This window comes from Heterocephalus glaber, unplaced genomic scaffold (genome assembly GCF_053883595.1).
Source record: "Heterocephalus glaber isolate CG9 unplaced genomic scaffold, H.glaber_assembly_v1.0 deba00000071, whole genome shotgun sequence".
NCBI lineage: Eukaryota > Metazoa > Chordata > Mammalia > Rodentia > Bathyergidae > Heterocephalus > Heterocephalus glaber.
In genome coordinates this window covers 10,328,601-10,350,948 of record NW_028258137.1, presented here as the reverse complement: position 1 = coordinate 10,350,948, position 22,348 = coordinate 10,328,601, and the positions used below count along the sequence as shown (strand labels likewise).

The 22,348-nt window shown below is 37.3% G+C and overlaps 1 protein-coding gene across 5 annotated transcripts in view; it reads left to right on the top strand.

The window, feature by feature from the left end:
* Positions 1-22,348, top strand: part of Cntnap4 (contactin associated protein family member 4) — a 307,565-nt gene that overhangs the window by 190,866 nt on the left and 94,351 nt on the right. For all 5 annotated transcript variants that reach the window (XM_087204279.1, XM_004842822.3, XM_087204275.1 and 2 more), the window contains 3 exons: positions 7,301-7,498; positions 12,576-12,732; positions 14,289-14,416. In XM_087204279.1, coding sequence (XP_087060405.1) covers positions 7,301-7,498; positions 12,576-12,732; positions 14,289-14,416 — 483 coding nt within the window. The remainder of the gene's footprint in view (positions 1-7,300; positions 7,499-12,575; positions 12,733-14,288; positions 14,417-22,348) is intronic.

The following is a 22,348-nucleotide window of genomic DNA, read 5'->3' as shown; positions in this document are numbered from 1 at the left end:
CAAAACAAAAAGAAAAGGGCAGTATTAAATTGAGGTAGAGGAGGATTTGTTATTAGAATCCACCAGCGATTACCTGGAGAAAGAACCTTCCAGGCAGAGGCAACAACAAATGCTAACTCCTGAGACAGGTGGTCTTGTCAGATGTGTTCAGGGAACAGCTACAAATTCACGGTAGCTGGAGGATGGCAAGTGAGTGGGGAGTAGTAACACAGGAGGAGAGAGTCAAGTAAGGAGGGCAGTGAGAGGAAGGAAGATTCACAGGACTCTTACAACAATGTGGTAAGGTTCTGTTTCTTTGCTTTGTATGAGATGAGATGTTGGAGGGTTTTGAGCAATGGTGGGGTACAATCTGACTGCCTTTAATACGGTCACAGTGGCTGCTGTGCTGGGAAATGCCTATCCAGGAGCAGGGGTGAAACGGAATTAGGAGATTGTATGTACAGCTTCTGAGTTAGAAAAGCTGTTAGGAAGCCATGTGAAGTAATGCAAGAGTCCAGGAAACAGCTGCTGATGGTGGGTTCTTGCCCTGAGCAGAATCAGCACAGCTGGGGAAGGGAGGTGAGAGCTGTGCACTGAAATAGCTGTAAGAAGTGAGAAAGTACCATGGATTTTGGTTAGGACAACCAGAGGGTTTGAATGGCTACTGTCTGAGATGTGATCAGAAAAAGTCTGAGGGGGAAGATCAGAAACCTGCTTTATGCATTTTAAGTTGGAGACATGTGGCGCATTCAAATGCGCTATTAAGGAGGCAGCTGAATATGGGGCAACAGTCCCTTCCTCATTCATGTGTAATTCTCAAAACCACAGGGTGATGGTAAAACCGGGGTGGGGAATCATTATAGAATGTCTTTTTAGAGATTTTCATGTAACATAACTTGGCTCTATTAATACAACCATTGAGGAAACTGCCCCATAGACCAAAATGACCTAAAACATTGTATGGCTCCCACACGCTTGTCTTCTAAGGAAGCTCCCCAGTCTGCAGGACACAAATTCCCAGTCAGCACCCTAGGAGTTCTGCCTCAGTGCAACCAATGTCTTAGACACTCTTTCTAGTGGTTCCAATGTGTACACTGGGTTGAAATTGCTGCTTCTCCAAACTTTGTGCACACAAATGGGCCTGTTACATATAACAACCTGAAAAGGCTTCCCAAAGAAAAAAAGGAAAGCTTTGTCAAGTGTCAAAAAAATTCCCATTTGGATAGATTGGCTATGGGTGAAATTTAACCATATACCACTACAAACCTGTGAGTTCTCTGCTGCCAAAAATATGTCTTGAGTTATTCACATACACATATAATACAAAGTTTTGATTTGAAAGTTAGGTAGTTCTAAGTTGATGAAGCTTTAAGAAACACACACACACACACACACACACAGAGCTGATTCTCCTTATTTGCAGTAATTATGTTCTACAAAGTCACCGTAGACACTGGATTAGCAAATACTAAACCTTGGCTCCTAAGGAGAAATATAGTAAGATTAGGCTCCTGAGTGCCTCTTGTGATGATGTTCTCACTTATCAATAAATACTTCTTCTTGTTTTATGTGAAGTTCAGGTTAAAAACACTGTATTTAATACACACATACATGTATGTAACTCATTAAAAATGAACTTACCACCAAAAGCCTTCTAAATCACCCCTGAAAAATGCTTATCTGATGCATGTCACAGCCATTTTATACTTAGGAACACTCAACAACACCTCAGTAATATCAGATGTCAATTTTAAACAACACAACATCACTTAGAAGCAAAAAACTGTGAAAAATGTGTCACACAATAGACCACAAATAGAACATTGTTCTACAAATTGAGAATTGGAACAAGAGACAGGCACCCACTTGCTGAATTTCAGTTGGGGTTGTGTATATTGGATACACATATTTTTTGCTGCCCTGTCCATGTCTGCAAATGACTGCAAAAATGTTGGTTAAAAATATGTTTGAGCAAGTAGGCAAATTCACGAAGGATGAGGGCCAACTGTCTGTCTGTCTCTTATATTTAGTATGGGCAATATTCAGTAATGTATTGGCCCCATGTAAATTACTGAATTACATCTGCAAGTTTTTATAAAGGCAGAGATACCAATATTTTCAGAGACAGGCACATGTATCTAGATGCTCTGGAATATCAAAACAGTCAAACACAAGTGACAGCCCCAGGATACACCAACCTTAGGGTTTACAGCTTCAAACTCTCCTCATTTGTCGGGGGGTCTCCAATTGAGGTTCTCCAGACTCAGGGAGTGGAAGGGCAGCAGGCTAAAAATATGAGAGGGGATGGGTAGGTCAAGAAGGAGACCTTTGCTCTCTTTTCTCACAGTGTGAAGGCTTTTCCACTAGAAAAGCTACCTTCTGTCAAGGACTCTTGTATCTTCCAGTTACCCAAATCAGTATAGCAATTGTGAAACCAAGACAAAAATGCTGAATCTGCAACTTGTAAATGTGTAACCTGTATAAAAACCCCAAGCCTAGAATTAGTGTCATTCAAATGATTTTGCATGGATTAAAATATCTCTAAGCTTTACAAGCTAAACAGTATAAACAAAAAAATCTATTTTGAATGGGTAATTTCCCAAACTATGCTAAAGACTGAAATTTCTTTGTGAATAGAGTCTTCTAAATATAGTTTTAAAATACTTAGGATAAGATGAATCCCAGTGGTTGTTCCCATTGAGATGCAGAGGGTTGTTTTCTTCCACACTGAACTCACTGCTTTTTCTGTAATACCATAATTTTATGTTCAAGGAGTTTTTCATCATCAAACATTGCATTGTAAGGACAACTGTTACATTGGGAAAAAATTGATGAATGCTAGAGAAGTGGCTTTTAAGTTTAGTGCGAATGGAAACTCTATGCGTTAAACTTCCCACTCACCACTGCACCATTACTGAGATTCTTGGGTTTAGTTTCCCTGACTCAGTAAGTTTAGAGGCCACAGTCCAAGTTGCTGCATCATTACCAAACACTCCATGTTATTTTAACATAAGACATATAGCATAATTATTTTTTACTTTAGCGATTTCAATTTTAAAGCCTTCTTAATAGCTAAGAAGTTAGCAATTAACTGTCAGTATTCAGAGGTACCCATGTGGTTTGCTTCAGAATACTTGTTCTTCTTCCCTTTCAGCCTTCCTGCTTTCCTTAATGCAACTCTTCCACCTGTTCTTCAGGTCTTTACCACATCTGTCACTCTCAGCTATTAAGCACGAAGTGCCACAGCTTTGCAACTAACTGTGTTGCTTAAACAGCATATTTTTTTCTTTACACTGTTATCACACTAAAAAATAGCAATCATCCTAAGGTAAATCAAGTTCTTAATTACTCAGTAGCTTTATTTACAATTCATATTATTAGAAATCTCTTTAGGGACAGACACCAGTATCCCAAATTACCATCGTATGTTTTAAACTTTATAGATTTTGCCATCTATTTCAGCTGTCTTTTCTTATTCATTTCCCCATGTCTCCTTTGCTCACAACCCTTGTTACATTTAGTAAAGGATAATTTTCAAGAAGGCAAAATCATGACTCACAAACAGATATGAAAGTAAGTGCTTAAAAACATATTTTAGAAAAATATCAATACATTATTAATGAAGTTGGTAAGCTGTTAAAACCAGTTCAAAAGAGAATCCAAAGAACAGATAGATGGATGTTCCAGGAATATTGGAACAAGTGTGCAAAGGGAGGGAAGGCTGGCTTCCTCCGCTGTGGAGCCAAGTAGTCAGTAGGACCTCTACCAGGTAGAAGCTGCTTGCTTATGCACAAGAATTACTACCTTGTAGGGAACGAATGCTTTTTTTCTAAGCAAAAAAAAAAAAAAAAAAAAAAAAAAATCAACAAATCTACAAGCAAACAAACACTAAAGAACAAAACAATCCTACCAACTTAGGTTAGAAGATGATTAAACTTAGGTTAGGTTAAAGGATGATTAAATGTAAATGTGTTTTGGAAGTTAAAGATAGTAAATTCTCTAGGCAGATTTAAGGGCTTACCTCCTGCAGATGTGTTGCCTACTTTCTGAGAGTAATAAAGGGCTAAGGATTTGTACCTCTCCCTTGGAGATGTGTTGCCTTCCAGAGCACAAGTCTCTCCCTGCATCTATGGAGGGAGCAGGTGCGCCAGTCCCCCTCTGTCAGCTCCAAGCCTCCCAGTGTTGGCTGTCTGTCTTGGGGTGCAAGGGAAGCATGCAATGCTGGGTGTACCTGGCATCAGCCCATGGGATGCTAGGCTGTGAGGAATCCATGCTATTGGGATTCCCTGTGCGTAAATAGGCTCTGGTCCAAAGCCCTGGTGTTTGTTAGGATAGGTAGATGGGTAGATAAATAGAAAGCTAGATACACAGTTCCAGGTAGATATAATTTGTGTATGAGACAGGACAACTTGTTAAATTACATGTAGAGTAACATCTCATTCCCGCCACAGTTTCAGACTTTACTTTGAAATTCTCTCAATGACCTACAATTTACAGTTATAAAATAATTCAACATCAGTGAAAGTTTCCCAGCCACCGTGGATAACAACCTGATAACCTGGAAGGATATGCTGGCATCTGGATGCCACATTGTTTTTATTGATTCGTTTGTTTATTTCTTCATTGCTTCTACATGTGTCTTCTGCATATGGTGCCAAACCTTTGTGCTACTGGAAGGAGACACTATGGCTAGTATGTCAGAAACTGCTGGATGTGGTGGTGCACACCTGTGATCCCAGCACTCTGGGAGGCTGAGGCTGGGGGACAGAAGTTCATACCCACCCTGGGCAAATTAGTGACTTAGCAAGACATTGTCTTAAAATTTAAAAAGTTAAGAAAAAGGATAGGGATGTATTTTACTGTGAAAACTCTGGGTCCAGTCATAGGAATAGTATCACACACACACACACACACACACACACACACACACACACACTGCACATCAGAAACTATCTCATAGTGAGAGTAATAAAAGAAATCACAAAACATTGTATTACAAATTGTGATGCAGTCTATGAGTCCCATGGTTATTATTTCTAAATGGGTGTTTGCAGACATCTCAGTGAACACAAACCTCTCTGAAAGAACAGGAGGCTCTTGGCTGCAAGCTCCAGACATTTCCCCATTAATCCTACACAAGAGAGAGCACCTGTTTGCAGGGTACGTGCTTCCCTTGCTCAGAATCTCCTGTGATGATTTCATGGCCTCTGCTTTGCCTTGGGAATCTGGAGAATCTGATGGGTGTGACAACTGTTGTGTTTAACTTTGTAACATTTTTAATTAGAAAATAAAACTGCTTACAGAAACTATCATGATATTGAAATACATTAGAATTTCCAAAGGAAACATTTGTATGAGCTGCCCTTTAATGGTTGCCTCTCATCATGGCCTTGAGTTTCATATCACTCCCTAAAATCCTTCAGGATCCTGAGTCAGTTGTGACCAGGGGATGCTAAACTATAGGAGTTCTGCTCAGTGTGACCCAAAAGGCACAGAGACAAAGGCCTCAAGCTGGCTTATTGTCTTGCTCTTTTGGCAGCTACTCTTGCACACCACTGATTCACCACAAGAGAAGGTGAACAGTTCTGCTGAACAATACAAGCACAGTCGGGCAGAATGGAGGCTGACAGATTTGCCTGGTTAATAATAACCTTAAACCTCCAATAGCCATGGCTGAGTGGGCTAAAATGAGTCAATTTCCAACCTACTCTGTTGCCCAGTTCTGCTAATGTATTTTTCAAATTTGGCTACTGAGGCTCAGATTTTACTTGACTTTCCTAAGGCACAGATCCATGCCAGGTCTGCAATCACATATCTTGATGGCCTCTACCCTGTCCTGCTGGTTGCCCATAATTAATTCCATTGGCTTATAGATTATGTGCTCTTTGAGAAAAGCATCCTACTGATAATGCTCTAGGGCAGTGATGGTGAACCTTTTAGAGCTTTCAGTGATACAAACAGCACGCTGCAGCATGCGTGCCATAGGTTCACCACCACTGCTCTAGGGTGAACTGGAATGCAAGGGGGAAATAAAAGTATCAGCTATTGTTTCCCAGGAAGGTAACGATCCACACACAGAAGGCAATAAGGCTTCCCTGTCTCCAGTAGCTGACCTTACCATCTGATGACTGTAGGAGGGTGGAAGTGAACGTTTTCAAAGTCAGCCTCCTTATCTTGTTTGCATGGTTGAGTCCTGTGAATGTGTTAGTTAAAAAGAGGTTGAAAAACTCTATCAGCTATTACTGTTTTCTTTCAATTTGTGATATTTCTCTGTACCACAGAAGAGTTGTGACTAACAGCATCCAATAGGAGAGTTTTGAAAACTCCCAATCTGTTTTTTACTTATCGAACCAGAGGCCTTTTGATCAATCTGTTCCCGTGCCTGCATATATTGCAGCAAATATAGCATGAAAAGGCAAGGGTGAGGATGGGTACAAGTACACGCGACTGCTGTTACAAACACGGTGAAATTTTAATTTCTTCTCAGTGATTTTGATAATCAGAATGAAGGAAATGTGTCCAGACATTCAGGTACCAATAGTAAAAGCTTTTTACTTTCAGTATTAGTTGAGTTGCTCCATTGGATGTGTTCATTTCCAGAGTAACTTCCCACTGCATTGCCAAGCTATACAGATCGCATGGTACCAAAGTGAATATTTGAAAATGTTGTTTAAAAGAAATAGATGTATACTCATAATTAAATGTTGACTAAAGATACACACACACAGACACACACACACACAGACACACACATTTGACTTTCTTTTTGCTGGTAACATGAATACTTCATAAGAATAAAAAAGTAATTGCTTACATTATGTGATACAAAATATTTCACCATTTATAACATGCATCTTTTCTCGCACTGTAACATCACTGATTTCTGGCTGCATCAACAATCAACAATGTTTTGCAATTGTAATAGGTAGCATTTTTCTTTCTTGAAGGAAAATAAAATAATGATGCATCTTTTAAAAAAGATAAAATATCAGATTTGATGAAATGAGATGTATCACAAAAATATAATAATCAGATTTTCTTATAGTTTTCATCATAAATATTGTCTTGCTAAATAAAATGAGAAAGGAAAATAAAATCACTCCAAATGCATGGTGATAGTATACATTTCTGGGAAAAGAGTTACTTCACTTTAATTTAAAATTTTTGAGAATCCATTTATGTTGAATCTACTTCTCAGAGAGGTTAGATGACTAGAGAAATTTGACTCCGATAAAAGGTGACTTTGATTTTCTTTATTTATTTTAACTTTTGCAGACTAGTGATGGTCTCCTCTCTTTCTTCCCCCATTTCTGCCTACAAGAAACGGCATGGACCATCGTACAGCACAACGGCTCTGACTTAACAAGAGTCAGAAATACTCACCCAGAGAACCCATATGCTGGGTTTTTCGAGTACATGGCCAGCATGGAGCAACTCCAGGCCACAATTAACCGTGCGGAGCACTGCGAACAGGAGCTTGCTTACTACTGCAAGAAGTCACGGCTTGTAAGTCAGCAAGGTAAGGAAACTGAGGCATCTGTCCTGCTGCCCATGGTGCACACACAGTGCGCTCACTCAGCCAGCTCCTGAGGATTTCCGTGCCACCCAGGTGCTGAGGGACTGCATGGTTAGCAACATGTCACAGTCTGGAAGCCACAGAGATGCTGTTGCCAGAAGGAAAGAACAAGATCAATTTGCATTGAGCTTTGTTCAAAGCTTTGATTGCTTTCAGACTCTCCTGGCCTTAATGGGATAACTCTACAGTAAGGCTTCATTCTGATCCTCCGTGAATGCTCAGTGTTTATCCTTATAAAGGGCAAGTGACACCTAAGCTTCATTTTTATCATGAAAAAGAGCTAATGCAAATATGACTTCATTTCTTAAAGTGACGATTCAGTGTGGCTCTTTTTCATGAATTGTTGACAGCTCGCCTATGGGTATAATTGAAAATTAGAAAAGGCTGCTGCTGGAAACAGTTGATTCAGTAGCTCAAGAAGGAATCAGAAAACCAGCTTTTTTATGTGATACCGGCAGGGACTCAAACCAGAGGTATTCTACTACTGAGCTACATCCTCATCTCTTGTTACTTTTGAGACAGTCTACCTAACTTTAAACTGACCTTGACCTTGCAATTCTTCTACCTCAGTGTCCCAAGCAGCTAAAATCACCCGAATGTGCCACTGCACTTGGCAAGAAAAACCCCCATGTTAATCCTTTCAAGAATAGGTCTCCTAAATTGTGTTTTGGGGTTTATACTTTTCTCCCTGAGAATCTCTCGAGAGGTCAGGATATATCAGATCCCTCTTCTCTGCCTTAGAGTAGGTCCTAGCCTATAAGGATGACGCTGTCCTTGGATAAGTGCGCAAGCTTTCTCACTCACTGCCCAGATTGCCATCCTTCCATATCTTCTAACCAGATGATATATAACCCAGAGTGTGAATCTTCATGAAGAAAGTTAACCTTAAGAAGCTCCGCTTCTATCATGACACTCCTCCATTTAAGAAGCTCTCCTACCTTTTGTTGCTTACTTATCCAACACGGACCTTCTGCCCAGAGCCAAGGACTGTGTATTCTGGTCAGACCTGCGGATGAATCCTTTATCCCTGCCCCAGCACACTGTTTTGTAGCAGTGATATTTGGGTGTGTTTCGTTGAGTTATTAAAGAAGATTCTAAGAGATCTGTACAATAAAACCACTTCATTAATGTTCACTCCTGGTTTTATCCAGTTCCAGGACTGCAGTTCCACATAGAACAATAAGAACTATTTTTAAAATGTGTTTCATATGAATATTATGTCATATGGATGGATCATCCACAAAAAAGTTGAGCTTTTAGTGTGACATTTGAACCTTTTGTTTCCAATTAAGCATCTCTCCTATTTATTCTCCATCCACTTAATTCTAGATTATTTTCTCCCCTATGCCTGAGTTTCCTCCCACCCTTTTCCCCTGCCTTTTTCAGAATATCCTCATTTGGTCTTTTATCTCTCCAATCCCATCTTGCTTGGCTCATCTTAAATCCTATCCCCCCCTAAAACTTCAGTCCTATCTGTAAATGAGGATCAGACAGTAGAAGTGGAAAAATTATAAGGTGTATAGGTGGGGGGGGGCTAACTTTGGGTTCCAGGTCATTTGTTTTCTAGACATGGAACTTAGATGAATCTTTGATTCCTCAAATGAATGAATAGTTCTATGACTAATCTTGGTCTTTGCTTTCTCACCTCTGAAATGATGCCAATAAAGCCAACCTCACAGGGCTGTGGTGATACATGGATAGCATAACTCACACAGAGCTCATGTGAATGAGCTCCTTTCATCTTCAGCTCTCCAGAGCATTGTGATTTTACTTTAGTATAGTTTTGTGAGTATAGTTTAGTATGGAATTGATTATTCATGGTTGCTGAATATTTATCTTACTCTGCTTGGCATGATCTTCTCTGTGCTCACCTTTGTTGTCATAAATGGTAAATGGGAGGATTTTCTTTCTTTTTAAAGCCGAACAATATTCCATTGCATATATATCAAATTTTCTTTATCCATTCACCTGTCAGTGGACATTTAAGTTGTATCTATATCTTGGCTATTGTGAATAAGGCTGCAATAATTATGGGAGTCTCTTTGAGATAATGGAGGACCTTGTGCTAATTGAAATAAGCTAAACACAGAAAGACAAATACCTTATCATCTTCTTTTCTTGTGAAACCTAAAAAGGTTGAATGCATGGAAATAGAGAGGGAACAAGTGGCTACAGGCGGCTGGAGGAGAGAGAATGTGAAGATGTTGGCCAAAGAGTGCAAACTTGCAGTTATGATTAATAACGGTGTACGGAAATAACAGTGTACATCTTGAGTGTTTGCAACACACACACAGAGGCTCTGTGAAGTGATGGATATGATAACTGGCGTGACTGTAGTAATAATCATTTCACAATGTACACATACATCAAAGCATCATGCGGCACACCTTGAATATATATAAATTTTGTTTGTCAGTTTTACCTAAATAAAGCTGAAAAAAATGAAACAGAAGGAAAGACAATCTTCAAAGTCATCACTGAGCCAAATGGTAATAGAATCAGGAAACAAAATCCCTAGAGAGATAGGAGCAAATACCTCACAAATTAAAGTGATGATGAACATGAAAGAATGTCACCCTTGTGGCCGGTAGGACCTATGAACCTCCTAAGCTCTTTGAGCCAGGCCCGAGAACTTTTGGTAAAGACAGCAGTAGACTCCAAAGGCCAGGGGCCAGGGGACGATGGTAATGTTAGGTACAGAGCTCTCCTCAGGGCCGTGAGCCTCGCACTCCTACGGCATGCGAGGTACAGGTTGAAGTAAGACTGAAAGGGAGGGAACGATTTAGATTCTGAGGTCTCAATAAGAAATATGAGACAGAAGAACAGGAAGACGGTATTCATTCTAGGATTTCAGATGTCAGTATATCAGGGATTCCAAATGATAATGAGACCATAATTGAAGATAAAGTGGAATGTTATAAAAATGTGTTTTATCAGCTAAGGTTCTGTGCCTCAGCACAATGAAAAGATGATTACTGGGACTCTTTAAGTCAGTTAGGGTTTTGAAAATGGAATATGGAATGTTCTAACTATAGTATTTTTAAATTTTAATTTCTCACAACTTTTGAAATCCATTCTCATAAATTATTTACATTATTTAGTACTCTTTAAAAAGATGTAGCCAAGGTATGTGATCATTAAAATATTCAATGATTTCTACTTTATAGGGACGATAGGAAACTTAGATGAGAAAATATGATTTTTTATTTAGGAATAATAATTTCTGTTTATGAACATATGCAGTGTGATCAAAACTAGGTTGAATATTTACATTTTGTTTTAAAAAATGGTTATAGTAAAAGACACATTGGTATTAATCCCCCTTGAAATATCCTCTCTACTTCTTAGCCATTTTTACACTTAGCCATTTTTCTTGCTACTTTTTCAGGCAGTTCTGGAAGTGCTCTTCGGGGAGTGTCTTAGTTTTGCTCTCCTGGCTGCCTCCATGTCCTGAGCCATTCATATGTTTATTTTCATGGTCATTTTGACTTTGGGGAAGAGCCAGAAGTTGTACAATGTCAGGTCTGGTGAATAGGTAGATGAGGATACATTGCAATGTTTTAAATATATGATGAATGAAGGGTGAATGAAAAATATGGTGAATGTTTAAATAAAAATGTTAAGTAAAATGTTAAATAAAAATGTTTAAATGAAAATATTCATTGCAATAAAAGAGATATTGCCATTAATCCTCCTCAAAATAGTCAAAATTCTCCCCTTCACTTCAAACACATTCATCCCATTATTCTTGACAATGTGTCTTCTACTGTGATAAGATTTTAAAAAAAATTTTTGTAGTTTTGATCACCCCTTGTAATCCTTTCACCTGTGTATTAATATATATCTTGTAAAATTTGACCTTTTAGTAATGAGTTAATCATGGAAATACAAATATGAAAACTCAATATTAGTACTTTTATGTATAACTCAAGCTTCCAATATGCTTTTCTTTTTTCTTTTTTCTCTTTACATGGCTAGATAGCTTGTCTAGTATTGTGAGGAGAGAGATTGTCAGCATTAGCAAGGAGCAATCTAGTAGTAAGTAAAAATGCACATTGACATTTATAAGTAAGGGGGAAAATTAGTAAAAGAACCAGATTCTCAGTGGGGCTGATGGTGACAATTTAAAGCTTTGAAAGTCAACAGAAAAATGGTCACACATCTCTAAGAAGTTGATGGATCTGCTGTTGCTTGCAGTCTTCTTGTGCCCTGGTTCTTGAATGTCTATAATTTTTTCTCTGCATTTTTTCCCCAAGACATATTGCCTACATGCCTCAGTTCCCTTTCTACAAATCGTTGCCTAAATGTTCTGTCTATTCCTTGCTTGAGTTTCTTGGCATCATGTTTAGTTTTAACTCTGAGAAGGAGCTGGTAGCTGAACATTTATCGTAGAAAAAGATGCATTTGGCTAAGGGAAACTTTATTTTAGTGTAATATTCTTTTGAGGCATGAAGATCTTTCAGTGTTCTTTCTCTAGCCTCCAAATAAATAGCCAAGCCTCTAAATGGAAGAGAAAACACGGGCTTCCAAATAAATTTTCAATCATGATGAAGAAGTACCATGCCACGCCTAATGTTTAATCAACAGCTAGTACATTTTAGTCAATAAATACATGAGAAAAATCAGTGACTTTACAAAACATTCCATAATGTTTTAGTGGAACATTTCATAATTTTAAATCAATTTGGCTTTCTTATGTTAATTATCACATTTTATGTTCTGATGCCAATTTGTTTCAAAAATTATTTTTAAAGAAATTGCTTATATGAACTGCTCTCAATACATTTTTTAACGATGATGCTCAATTTAAATTGAAATTGCTGGTTTCGTCTCTGCTGAAAGAAAAATGTATATAAAACTAAATGATGATAGATTACTTTGAAAAAAGTCATCAGAAAATGCCATCAAGTACAGTGTTTAGTATATCTTTATATGATATTGATTTTTTTAATGATTTAGGAATAAAGGTCTTTATGCTTGCGTGGAAACAGACGTTACATTTCTCACCTTCATCTTTCAGATGGCACCCCTTTGAGCTGGTGGGTTGGAAGAACCAATGAAACACAGACTTACTGGGGAGGTTCTGTGCCTGACCCTCAAAAATGTACTTGTGGCTTGGAAGGGAACTGCATTGATGATCAATATCACTGCAATTGTGATGCTGACCGGAGTGAATGGTGACTGTCTTGTAATTTCTTTTTTCAAGATAAAATTTATTAAATTAATCACTCAGTGTATCTATACCAAGTTAGTGCTATGAGAAATAGATAAGGGTAGTTTTTGAGGGAATGTGGTACAGTTTAACCCTGAACGTTACTTAAGTTCAAAGCCTTTTTTAGTTTTTCAGACTAAAACCTCCATTTTATTTGCACAGTAGAAGGGAGTAGAAGCATCTGTTGCATATGAGTTACTTATCATTCTCTTTATAGCAATGCCTAATTAGGTTTTCCCTTATTTTCAAAATATATTTATAGTCAATTGCCAAAGCATAATTCATCAATAATCTGTGAAGGTTGTGACTTAACTGTGTACCTGTAAAAATGAAGACGAAATCCTCAAGGAACAATAACAAAATTCAAGAATCTTTATAATGTATATAATATCCAGAATAATAGTACAATTATTGAATATTTCAAGAGAAGAGTATACTTTGCTCTAAAGTCCAGAAATTAAAAGAAGTTATTAGAGAAACCCCGGGACATGGGAAAATATTAGCAAGGGAAAACTTTAAAGTAACTATTATTAATATATCTAAAGACTTGAAGGTAAAAATAATTATAATAAATGTAGAATGAACTTTAATCAAATAGATGAGAACTATTACATTAAACAACAAAATATAAATTTTAGAATATTGATGTACAATATCTGAAATGAAAAATTCTAACAGCCTAAGAGAAATAATGTCAGATGAAAACTCAGATATTCAGAAAGATGTCAAGTGGCCTGGAAATTATAACAGTGTTGATAAATACAAAAACCCAGTGTTTAAATTCTTTTTTATTACAAAAATAAAATTCACTATTTAATTGTATTGCATAATTTATAATAGATGGATTTAAATAATGATAACAATAGCATAAAAAACAAGTATGTGAGTGAGGGGTATAGAATAAATTAACCAGTAGCAAACTTCTGACATTATACTGTTAGACACCATAAAATATAAGTAGGCCATGGTAAATGAAGAATGCATTTTGTAATTCATGAAGTGAACATTAAAATACAATGAACAGAGTTTTAGCTAGAAGTTAATAGAGAAAATAAGGTTGAGTACCAAACAGTATGCAGTAGACTAACATGAGGCAGCCAAGAGGGAACAGAAATGCAAGAAATCATATGAGAAAAACCAACAAATAGCAAAATGCTGGACGTTAAGTGCCCAGAATCAGTCATTACACTAAACATTAATGAATTAACCATTTCAGTCAACAGGTAGACGGAGTGGCCCATTGAATTTAAAAATCTCCAACTATATTCTAAATTTATATTATTTTATATCTAATTTGTATTTTATATCCTATATTTTAATGTCTGCAAGAGACATTAGATATTAGTATATTTTATATGTTGAAATGAGTAGTTGGATACATATTCTTTGGTAAAGGTGAAAATTTACCTTAGAACATCTTGGTTTTGAAATGCAAGAAGAATTATTATTTATTTTAGAATTACATTAATCAGAATAATTTTTAGAGCTGTTTTGTTGCTACTATTTTTCTTTTTTTTTTAGGACCAATGACACTGGATTCCTTTCTTATAAAGAACATCTGCCAGTAACTAAGATAGTAATAACAGACACGGGGCGGCCCCATTCAGAAGCAGCTTATAAACTGGGGCCTCTACTCTGCAGAGGAGACAGTAAGTGGTTGCAGTGTTTTGTGGACACGTCTGATGAAATCTATGTCACTTAAGCATTATGTTTCTCTCACAGGACGACTGATCAGACTTTTGCTGTGAAAACCCACAAGTACTGTTGGAAATTTTCTTTCAGTCAGTCAACAAACAAGTACCCCCATGAAATGCAAAATGTGTGATAAATGTGGAGATGGCAAATGCTATTAGGCTTCTGAGCGGAAAAAAAATCGCTGGGATTTTCAATTTAATGGGTTCTTCAATGTATTCAAACATTCGTAAATTTCTACATATCATTATCTACACAGGAAAGCCTCAACGCTGTACAAAATTGGTTAGAATTCATGTGAATTTCCTACTGTTAGGCCTGAGGTAAAATTAAAACATAAATAGACTCAAAAGTCAATTTGATCAAACATATTTCAAGTTTTAATTTTTTTAGTGTGACTGTGTGCGTGTGTGTGTGTTGTGTTGACTTTAGACCAATGAGACATACTGTTTCTTATATTCAGTGTATTAACATGCAAAGTCAGAATTGTAAAATTCCAACATTGTTTATAAACACACTCACATATTTTCAGCAGGGAATGAAATGAGCATATGCATCCATTCATAGATCGTTAACTTTCCTGAAATCAGTTATCTTAGAGGTAGATGGATTAATTATGTGTGCTTTTAGTATTTCCAGAACTTAAAAAGAAAATAGAAGAAATATCTGTTTATGTTGAAAACATACTTTAGAATAAGATTTCATTCTGGGGGCTCCACAGAAGGAAAGAGGATCTGACCACCCAGGAGACGCAGGGGTATGCACAGCAGAAGCTGCTTAGTTAAAAAGCAAGGATGATACTGGCCTATAAAGATTATATACACATTGTATAAAGCTGTCTGCTGTTATACCACCATCTCTGATGTTTATCTTCTCTACTTCCTGTCTGCCACGGTTGTGCAGCCACATGAAGATGACATAGGATATTTTGTAGAGAGAAAAATTATGTGCAAATAGATGAGATTATAAACTCAGGATGCATCCAAGGAGCGTAGTGATTTTTCATGGCTGCAGAGAAGTTCTATACACCCTATACAGTTTTCACAGTGTGCTCTGATATTAACATCAGGCTGGCTTCCCTTGTCTTCTTTATTCCATTTGCCGCAATCCCTGGGAATCAGTCTACTCTGCCTAGGATCACTACCAATTTTGTCCCTTAAATTTCTTGTCCCCAGACTCTCTGCTGTGAATGTAAGTGCGTAACGACTATTTCTTTGGAGCAATGATTCTCCATCCAAGGCCCCTCCTCCTGGCGGTCATTAACAATGTGTGGAGATGTTTTGGGTTGTCACCAGCGGGAGGTGGCTGCTTCTGGCCTCTAGAAAGAAAGGCCACGGAAGCTGCTGCGCTTCCTGTATAAAGTGCATGGGACAGCCCTCCACAGAAGGCTTACCTGCTGTAAAGTGCCAATCATGCCAAAGCTCAGAAACCAGAGAATTCACTTCTTGTAACCATAGGCACAAGAAGAGGGCAACAGCATCGCCACTGAGAATTAACACAGTGTCCAGTATTTAGAAGCCCACTAATCTCTGACGTATTAATGAAACAACCATTGAGTGTTTGGACTTGTCTCCTAACTCTATTTTTAGAGTTGAGGCTCATCTTCACATGAGATCAGAAGGACTATTTTCTACCAGATTTCCTCAGTCAGAAGAGCAATGACTGGAGATTAGTAAATACCTTTTCTCTCTATGGGAAATCTGCACCTTTTAAGGTTCTGTATCCTTAATTGCAGAGCATTTTTCTTTCCCAGTGAAGTACACTGGGTAAATACGGGGCTTATTGATATGGAATCCTGCACACTGGGCCTTCCAACCAGAGGAACGTGCATGGAGATTTCTCTTCAGAGCATCAGGGCCGGACACTGAATAACTGAAGGCTGAAAAACAATTTAATTCTTATGGTTCCATTAAGAGCTTAAAATAAATTATAAAGACCAGTAAAGTGACCTTTGACATAAAACAAGGACAAATGATGAGGACTTAGATTGGACAGAGTGGCACTGGACTTAAGGAAGAAGGGAATGAACTAAATGAAGTAAATTCAATATGATTTAGACAGAAAGTTGAGCATCAGTGTTTGGAGGATGCCCTCTGGCTTTCTGATTTGAATGAAATTATTACTGTTCATTGAAACAAGAGATGTTTACATTTTCTTTGAAGAGCTAAGAATAAAAGAAAGTTGTTTTTTTAATCCTATCATAGAAACTAGAGATGTAGGAAATTTTATATCTATCCATATCTTTATAGGAGAAAAAAAGAGACTTTCAGAAAAAGGAAAAACAAATAAAACATGAATATGAGGCCTACTACTAGCAGATATGAGGTTACCCTTAATTAACTGATGGCATCTTTATTTTGCAAATCCTTTTTATTTTGCTTTTAGTTTGTTTGTTTGTTTTGTGGTACCAGGGCTCAAACTCGGGACCTTGCGCTTGTAAGGCAGGCAGCGGAACCACTGAGCTAAATTCCCCACCCTTTTTCATTTTGCTTTTAACATAGATGCATCTGAAATTTCCTTTACTGCTGCTATTGTTTTTGATGTCAGAAGTCATACATAGAAATTGGTAGGTATTTCTAAGATCGCAAAGGATGTGAGTGCTAAAGCTATCTTTTAAAGTTGTGCTCCAGACATAATCTTAGATAATATTACTGTATTTAATTTATTTATGAATATGGAAATGTTTTGTCAGTAAATATATGAAAAGTAGGTCACAATTCAACATGCTGCCTATGATAAAACTAAACATACTAAAAACTGGAGAGAACGCTTTAAATTTTTTAGTGTATAACTGTTTACATTCTTTGTGGAGAGTTGCTACATACATGCAATACGTCTTAATTCCTTTTTCACCCACTTTCCCTCCTCTCCCTCCCCTTCCATCCACCTCTTGATCTCCTTCGTTTTTCTTTTACATGTTTGCGGTACATAGTGTTTACATTCCTTGCGTGCAGGTGGTGTATGTACATAACACATCTTAACTCCTTTTTCTAAAATCCCCTTCCCCCCTCCCCCACCTCACTCCATCTCCTGATTCCCTTACTCTTTGGGAGAGGAGAAAGACTTATGTTCCTACTTCCTATCATCTGTCTTCTATTATGCTCTTTATTTATACTTCGGGCTTCTCGTATAAGAGTAACCATGTAATATTTAAACTCATGTGGCTGATTTATTTCGCTTAATACTATGGTCTCAAGGTACATCTATTTTCCTATAAATGATTCAAATTTGTCTTTCTTTATGGCAGAATAATACTCCATTGTGTGTAAATACTGCATTTTCTTGTCCATTCATCTGTTCATGGACGTATAAGCCACTTTCAAATTTTAACTATAATGAATTGTGCGGGTATATACATGGGTATGGATGGATCACTGTAATATGATGTCTTTAACTCTTTCAGGAAGATACCTAGAAGTGGAATAGCTGAGACAAATGGAATTTGTAGTTTCTGGGTTTTATTTAAAGAAATTTCCATACTGATTTCCTAAGTGGTTGTACTAGTGTGCATTCCCACCAACAGTGTAGAACTGTCTTGATGTTATAAAGGGCATCTGTGAAAATCTGACAGATGACATCTTACTAAATAGTCAAAGATCAAAATGCTTTTTCCCTAAGATCAGTATCAAGGCAGAGATAACTCTACTCACCACTCCTGTTCAATGTAATGCTGCTGATCCTAGTACAGGTAATAAGTTAAGCAAAGAAGTTCAAGTCATATAGTAGAGAAAGGAAGGAACAAAATGTCTCTATAGCCTGGGAATGTGGTTTTCTAGGTATAAACCCCCATAGAATTTCTGGAACAGAGTGAATTTAGCAAAGTCACAGGATACAAGGCTGATATGCAAGAGAAAGAAGCATTTCTATATGCTCTTAGTAAAAAATTATAAATTGAAATTTAAAAAGTATTTTTAGATTTGTTTCAACAGTATGGGATATTTGGTGTAAATATAACAAACAAAGCATGAATGAAAAATAATTGAAGAACTAAAGAAAAAGACTATTTTCATGGATTTGAGTGATTATGACTGAAATGTCAGTTTTCCCCAAATTGATATGTAGAGTGAATACAAAGCCAACTGAAATCCAGCAGGATTTCTCCCTCTCTCCTTCCCTCCCTCTTTTCCCTTTCTTCCTTCCTTTTGTTTTTCCTTCTTTCATTCTTTTTTCTTTCTTTCATAGAAATTGGTATGCTTATTATAAAATGCATTTGGAAAAGCAAAAAAAAAAAAAACTAAAATAGCTAAAAACTAGAAGTTTGAGAATTACTGACATGGAGATAGACAGATTAATGGAATAGAATAGCAAGCCCAGAAATCAACTTACATATTCATTAGGGATTGATTTTTGACAAAGCTTTCAGACAATTCAGTGATGAAAGCATAGTCCTTTTCAAGACATAGTGGTGGAACAATCAGAATTTATTTGAAAGAGAGAGGGGGAGGGAGAAACTCAACTCTGAATTAGAAACAAAAATTAACTTGAATGATTATAAACTTAAATATAAAATCACAGATGATAAAACTTTCTAAGAAAGTATAAGAGAAAGTTTTAGTGGCTGTGGATTGGACATAGATTTCTTAGATATAACACTAAAAGCACATTTCATAAAATAAAATTTATAAAAGATAAGTTAAGTTTCACTAAAATTAAAATCTGTTTTTAAGATGATGCTACATTTTCTTTTAAAGATGTCATTTTAAAAAGATACATCTGTTTTTAAAATAACTCAAGAAAAAAGATATACCCTGGAAGAAAATATTTGGAAAATAACATAGCTTATAAAGGTTAATATCCAGAATATAAAAATAACTCTCTTGCAGTCCAGTGATTAAAAATAATAAAGTCAAATTAATAAATGGACAAAAGATTTGCACATATCTTTAATCAGAGAAAATATATGGATTTTAGATAAGCACATAAAAAGATCCTCAACATTGTCAGTCATTAAGGAAAGGACAAGAAAAAACATGAAAATAGAAGGAAAAAATGGAAACAAAGCTTTTGTACATAGGGAGGGGAGTGGCTTGAGGGGGAGAAGGGGATAAAATAAAATTTATTTTAAAAAATACCACATTGAGATACTGATACACAACTTTTTGACTATCTTAAATTAAAAAAATAGTAACAAATACTGATTAAACCAAGTGCTAGTGAAGACACAGAGCAACTGGAACCCTCATCTGTAACTATAAAGTGGTTCACCTCTTTGAAAAATAGTTTCAATTTTCTTACAATATTTAACTTTATCTTATAATGGTTGAGTGACCCAACAACCTCCCCTCTTAGAATTTTACCCTAGAAAAATGAAAACTTGTGTGAAACGGTTCCTATTGGCTTTATTCATAGTTCTAAAAGCTAGAAAACACTAAAATGTGTGTCAATTAGTGAGTGGCTACAGATTCCACTTTACTGTCTTATATCTACAATGCAAGATGAAATACTATGAAACAATAAGAGGAGATGGACCAATGGTAACCACAGCCACACAGATCCATCTTGGTTGCACTATGCTATCCGGAATAATCCAGACTCCAAAGCCAACATGCTTTGAATTATTCCATCTCTAAGATACTCTGGAAAAGTTAAAACCATAGGAACAGACAAAGAGTCTTTGTTTGAAGGCCTTCAAAGTGACAAGAGTCTTACCACGGGGCTTATGGGAACTCTTGTCAGGTACAGGAAATGCTTTGTACCTTGAGTGTGGTGGTAGTTTTGTGGTTTTAATTTGTGAGAGCTATACATAAAAAGGCCCAGTTTTACTTTATGTAAATAATCTTTCAATACATCTGACTTTTAATAAAAGCCGAGTGACAAGAATAGTTATGTTTGCTTAATTTTAAAAATTAAGTTATTAAAAAAAACTTGGGTGTGATGGCATATGCCTATAATCCCAGAACTCTGGGAGTCTGAAGCAGGAAGATAACAAGTTCAAGTCCAGCCCAGGCAACTTAGCAATTTAGCAAGACCCTACCTCAGAATAAAGAATAAAAAGGGTGCTGATGTAGCTCAGTGTGAACACCCTGGTTCAATCCCCAGTACCAACAAACAGAACAAAATAAAACAAAAACTCTAGATGCAAACTCAAAGCAGTAATGGTTTTAGAAACGTGATTATTCTCCAGTTCTCTAGGACACTTCTTGAATCCTGCTGAGAAGTTTTCTAACTTAGTTAACTCTAAATGCAGAGAAGTCAAAAGAAAAAATCAAGGGAAAACATCCCAGCTCGCCAGTTAGCAGAAAGGTGACATGTAGAAGGGCTCCCCCATGGACTTTTCTGTCCACTCAGCCTTCTGGAAATGGAGCAGAGGGAACATTTTTATTTTTGAGAAAGTCTTCTAAACCAACCTTTCCTCTCCTTCAGCATACATTAACATCACCTGTAGCACTAGTGATAACATAGACTCTGCAGTTTATCTCCAGAGATTCTGATTCAGGAGGTGTGGGCAGGGAAGGAGCATTTCTAACAAGCTCCAGATGCTGCTGCTGCTGGACCATGGACCACTATGTTTAGTGCTGCCCTGGGCCAATGTGATTCATAGGCTGGTGTCCATCTGGCAATTTTGTGTTGCCAGTGAATGATGAGGTTAGTACAGAAATTCAGAGTACATTTTTAGAAATACTGATGTCAAACATCCAGAGTAATTTGTGTCTGTTGAGTATAGCAGCGATAAAAATGAACTGGGGGTGGTATTTTGTATGCTTTTGTTTTTCTCTTCCATTTTTCAGTGATTTCTTTTTGTCCTATTTTTACAAAAGCATCAGTTTGTGTTGGATTAGAGAGAGGAGAAACAAAGCATGGCCATCTCTAAATATAGCTTGAGAATCACAGTTCTAGGTCAACAGTTGGTTTGTGTCTGAAGTGGACCAATGGTGTTGAGGTAGGGCCAAACGCAATTTAACCATAATTGCATTGTCTCTAAAACTCCTCTCAGACACTAAGGAGAAAGAGCAGAGGGCTAGGATTAACATGTGGGGTGAACTGACTTTTGACAAGCAAGACAAAGATATCTATAAGGACCTTACGGTATTCTATGGATCTTGTAGCACAAAGAAGATTCCTAGACCATGATGGCATCCATCTTCAATTTCTTTTTACTTTCTCTCCTTGTCTTAGTCAGTTTTCCATCTCTGTGACAAAATACCTGAGAAAAACAGCTTAGAGGAGGAAAAATTTATTTTGGCTCATGGCTTCGGAGGTTTCAGACCATGTTCACCTGTACCAGTAATATGGTCCTGTGGTGAGACAGAACATCATAGGAGGAGAGGTGCGGTGGAGCAAGGCTGCTTACATTGTGGCAGTCAGGAAGCAGAGAGTGCAGGCAAGAAAGGGTTGGGACATGCCATCTCCTTCTAGGACACTTCCCTAGTGATCTGCTTCTTCCAACTAGACTCTACTTCCTAAAGTTTTTCACTGCTTCCCCAAAATGCCGTCAAATTATGAGTCTATCAGGTTAGAGCCCTTAATGTGCAATGATCTTTCGAAGCCCAATCTCTGAACACCACTGGATTGGGGATCAACATCTCAACACATGAGCCTTAGAAGCCATATCATATCTAAACCGTAACACTGCCTAATCTGTAAAATCTCCCTAGTTCTTCTACTGAATTCCTTTGTATTAGTTTCCTCATTACTGGGACCAAATATCCAACACCCACAACTTAAAGGAGGAGAGGTTTAATTTGACACATAGTTTCAGGGGATTCAGTCCATGGTCAGCTGGCTCCACAGCAGGAACATCAGGCAACAGGGCATAGTGGAGCAAAAATATTTAATGCATGGCAGCTGGGAACCAAAGCAGGGAAACAGTCCCAGAGAGGAAAGGGTCAAGGAACCCATGGTCGTGGCTCCACGACCCACCCAGACACACCTAGAGGTGTGCTTTACTG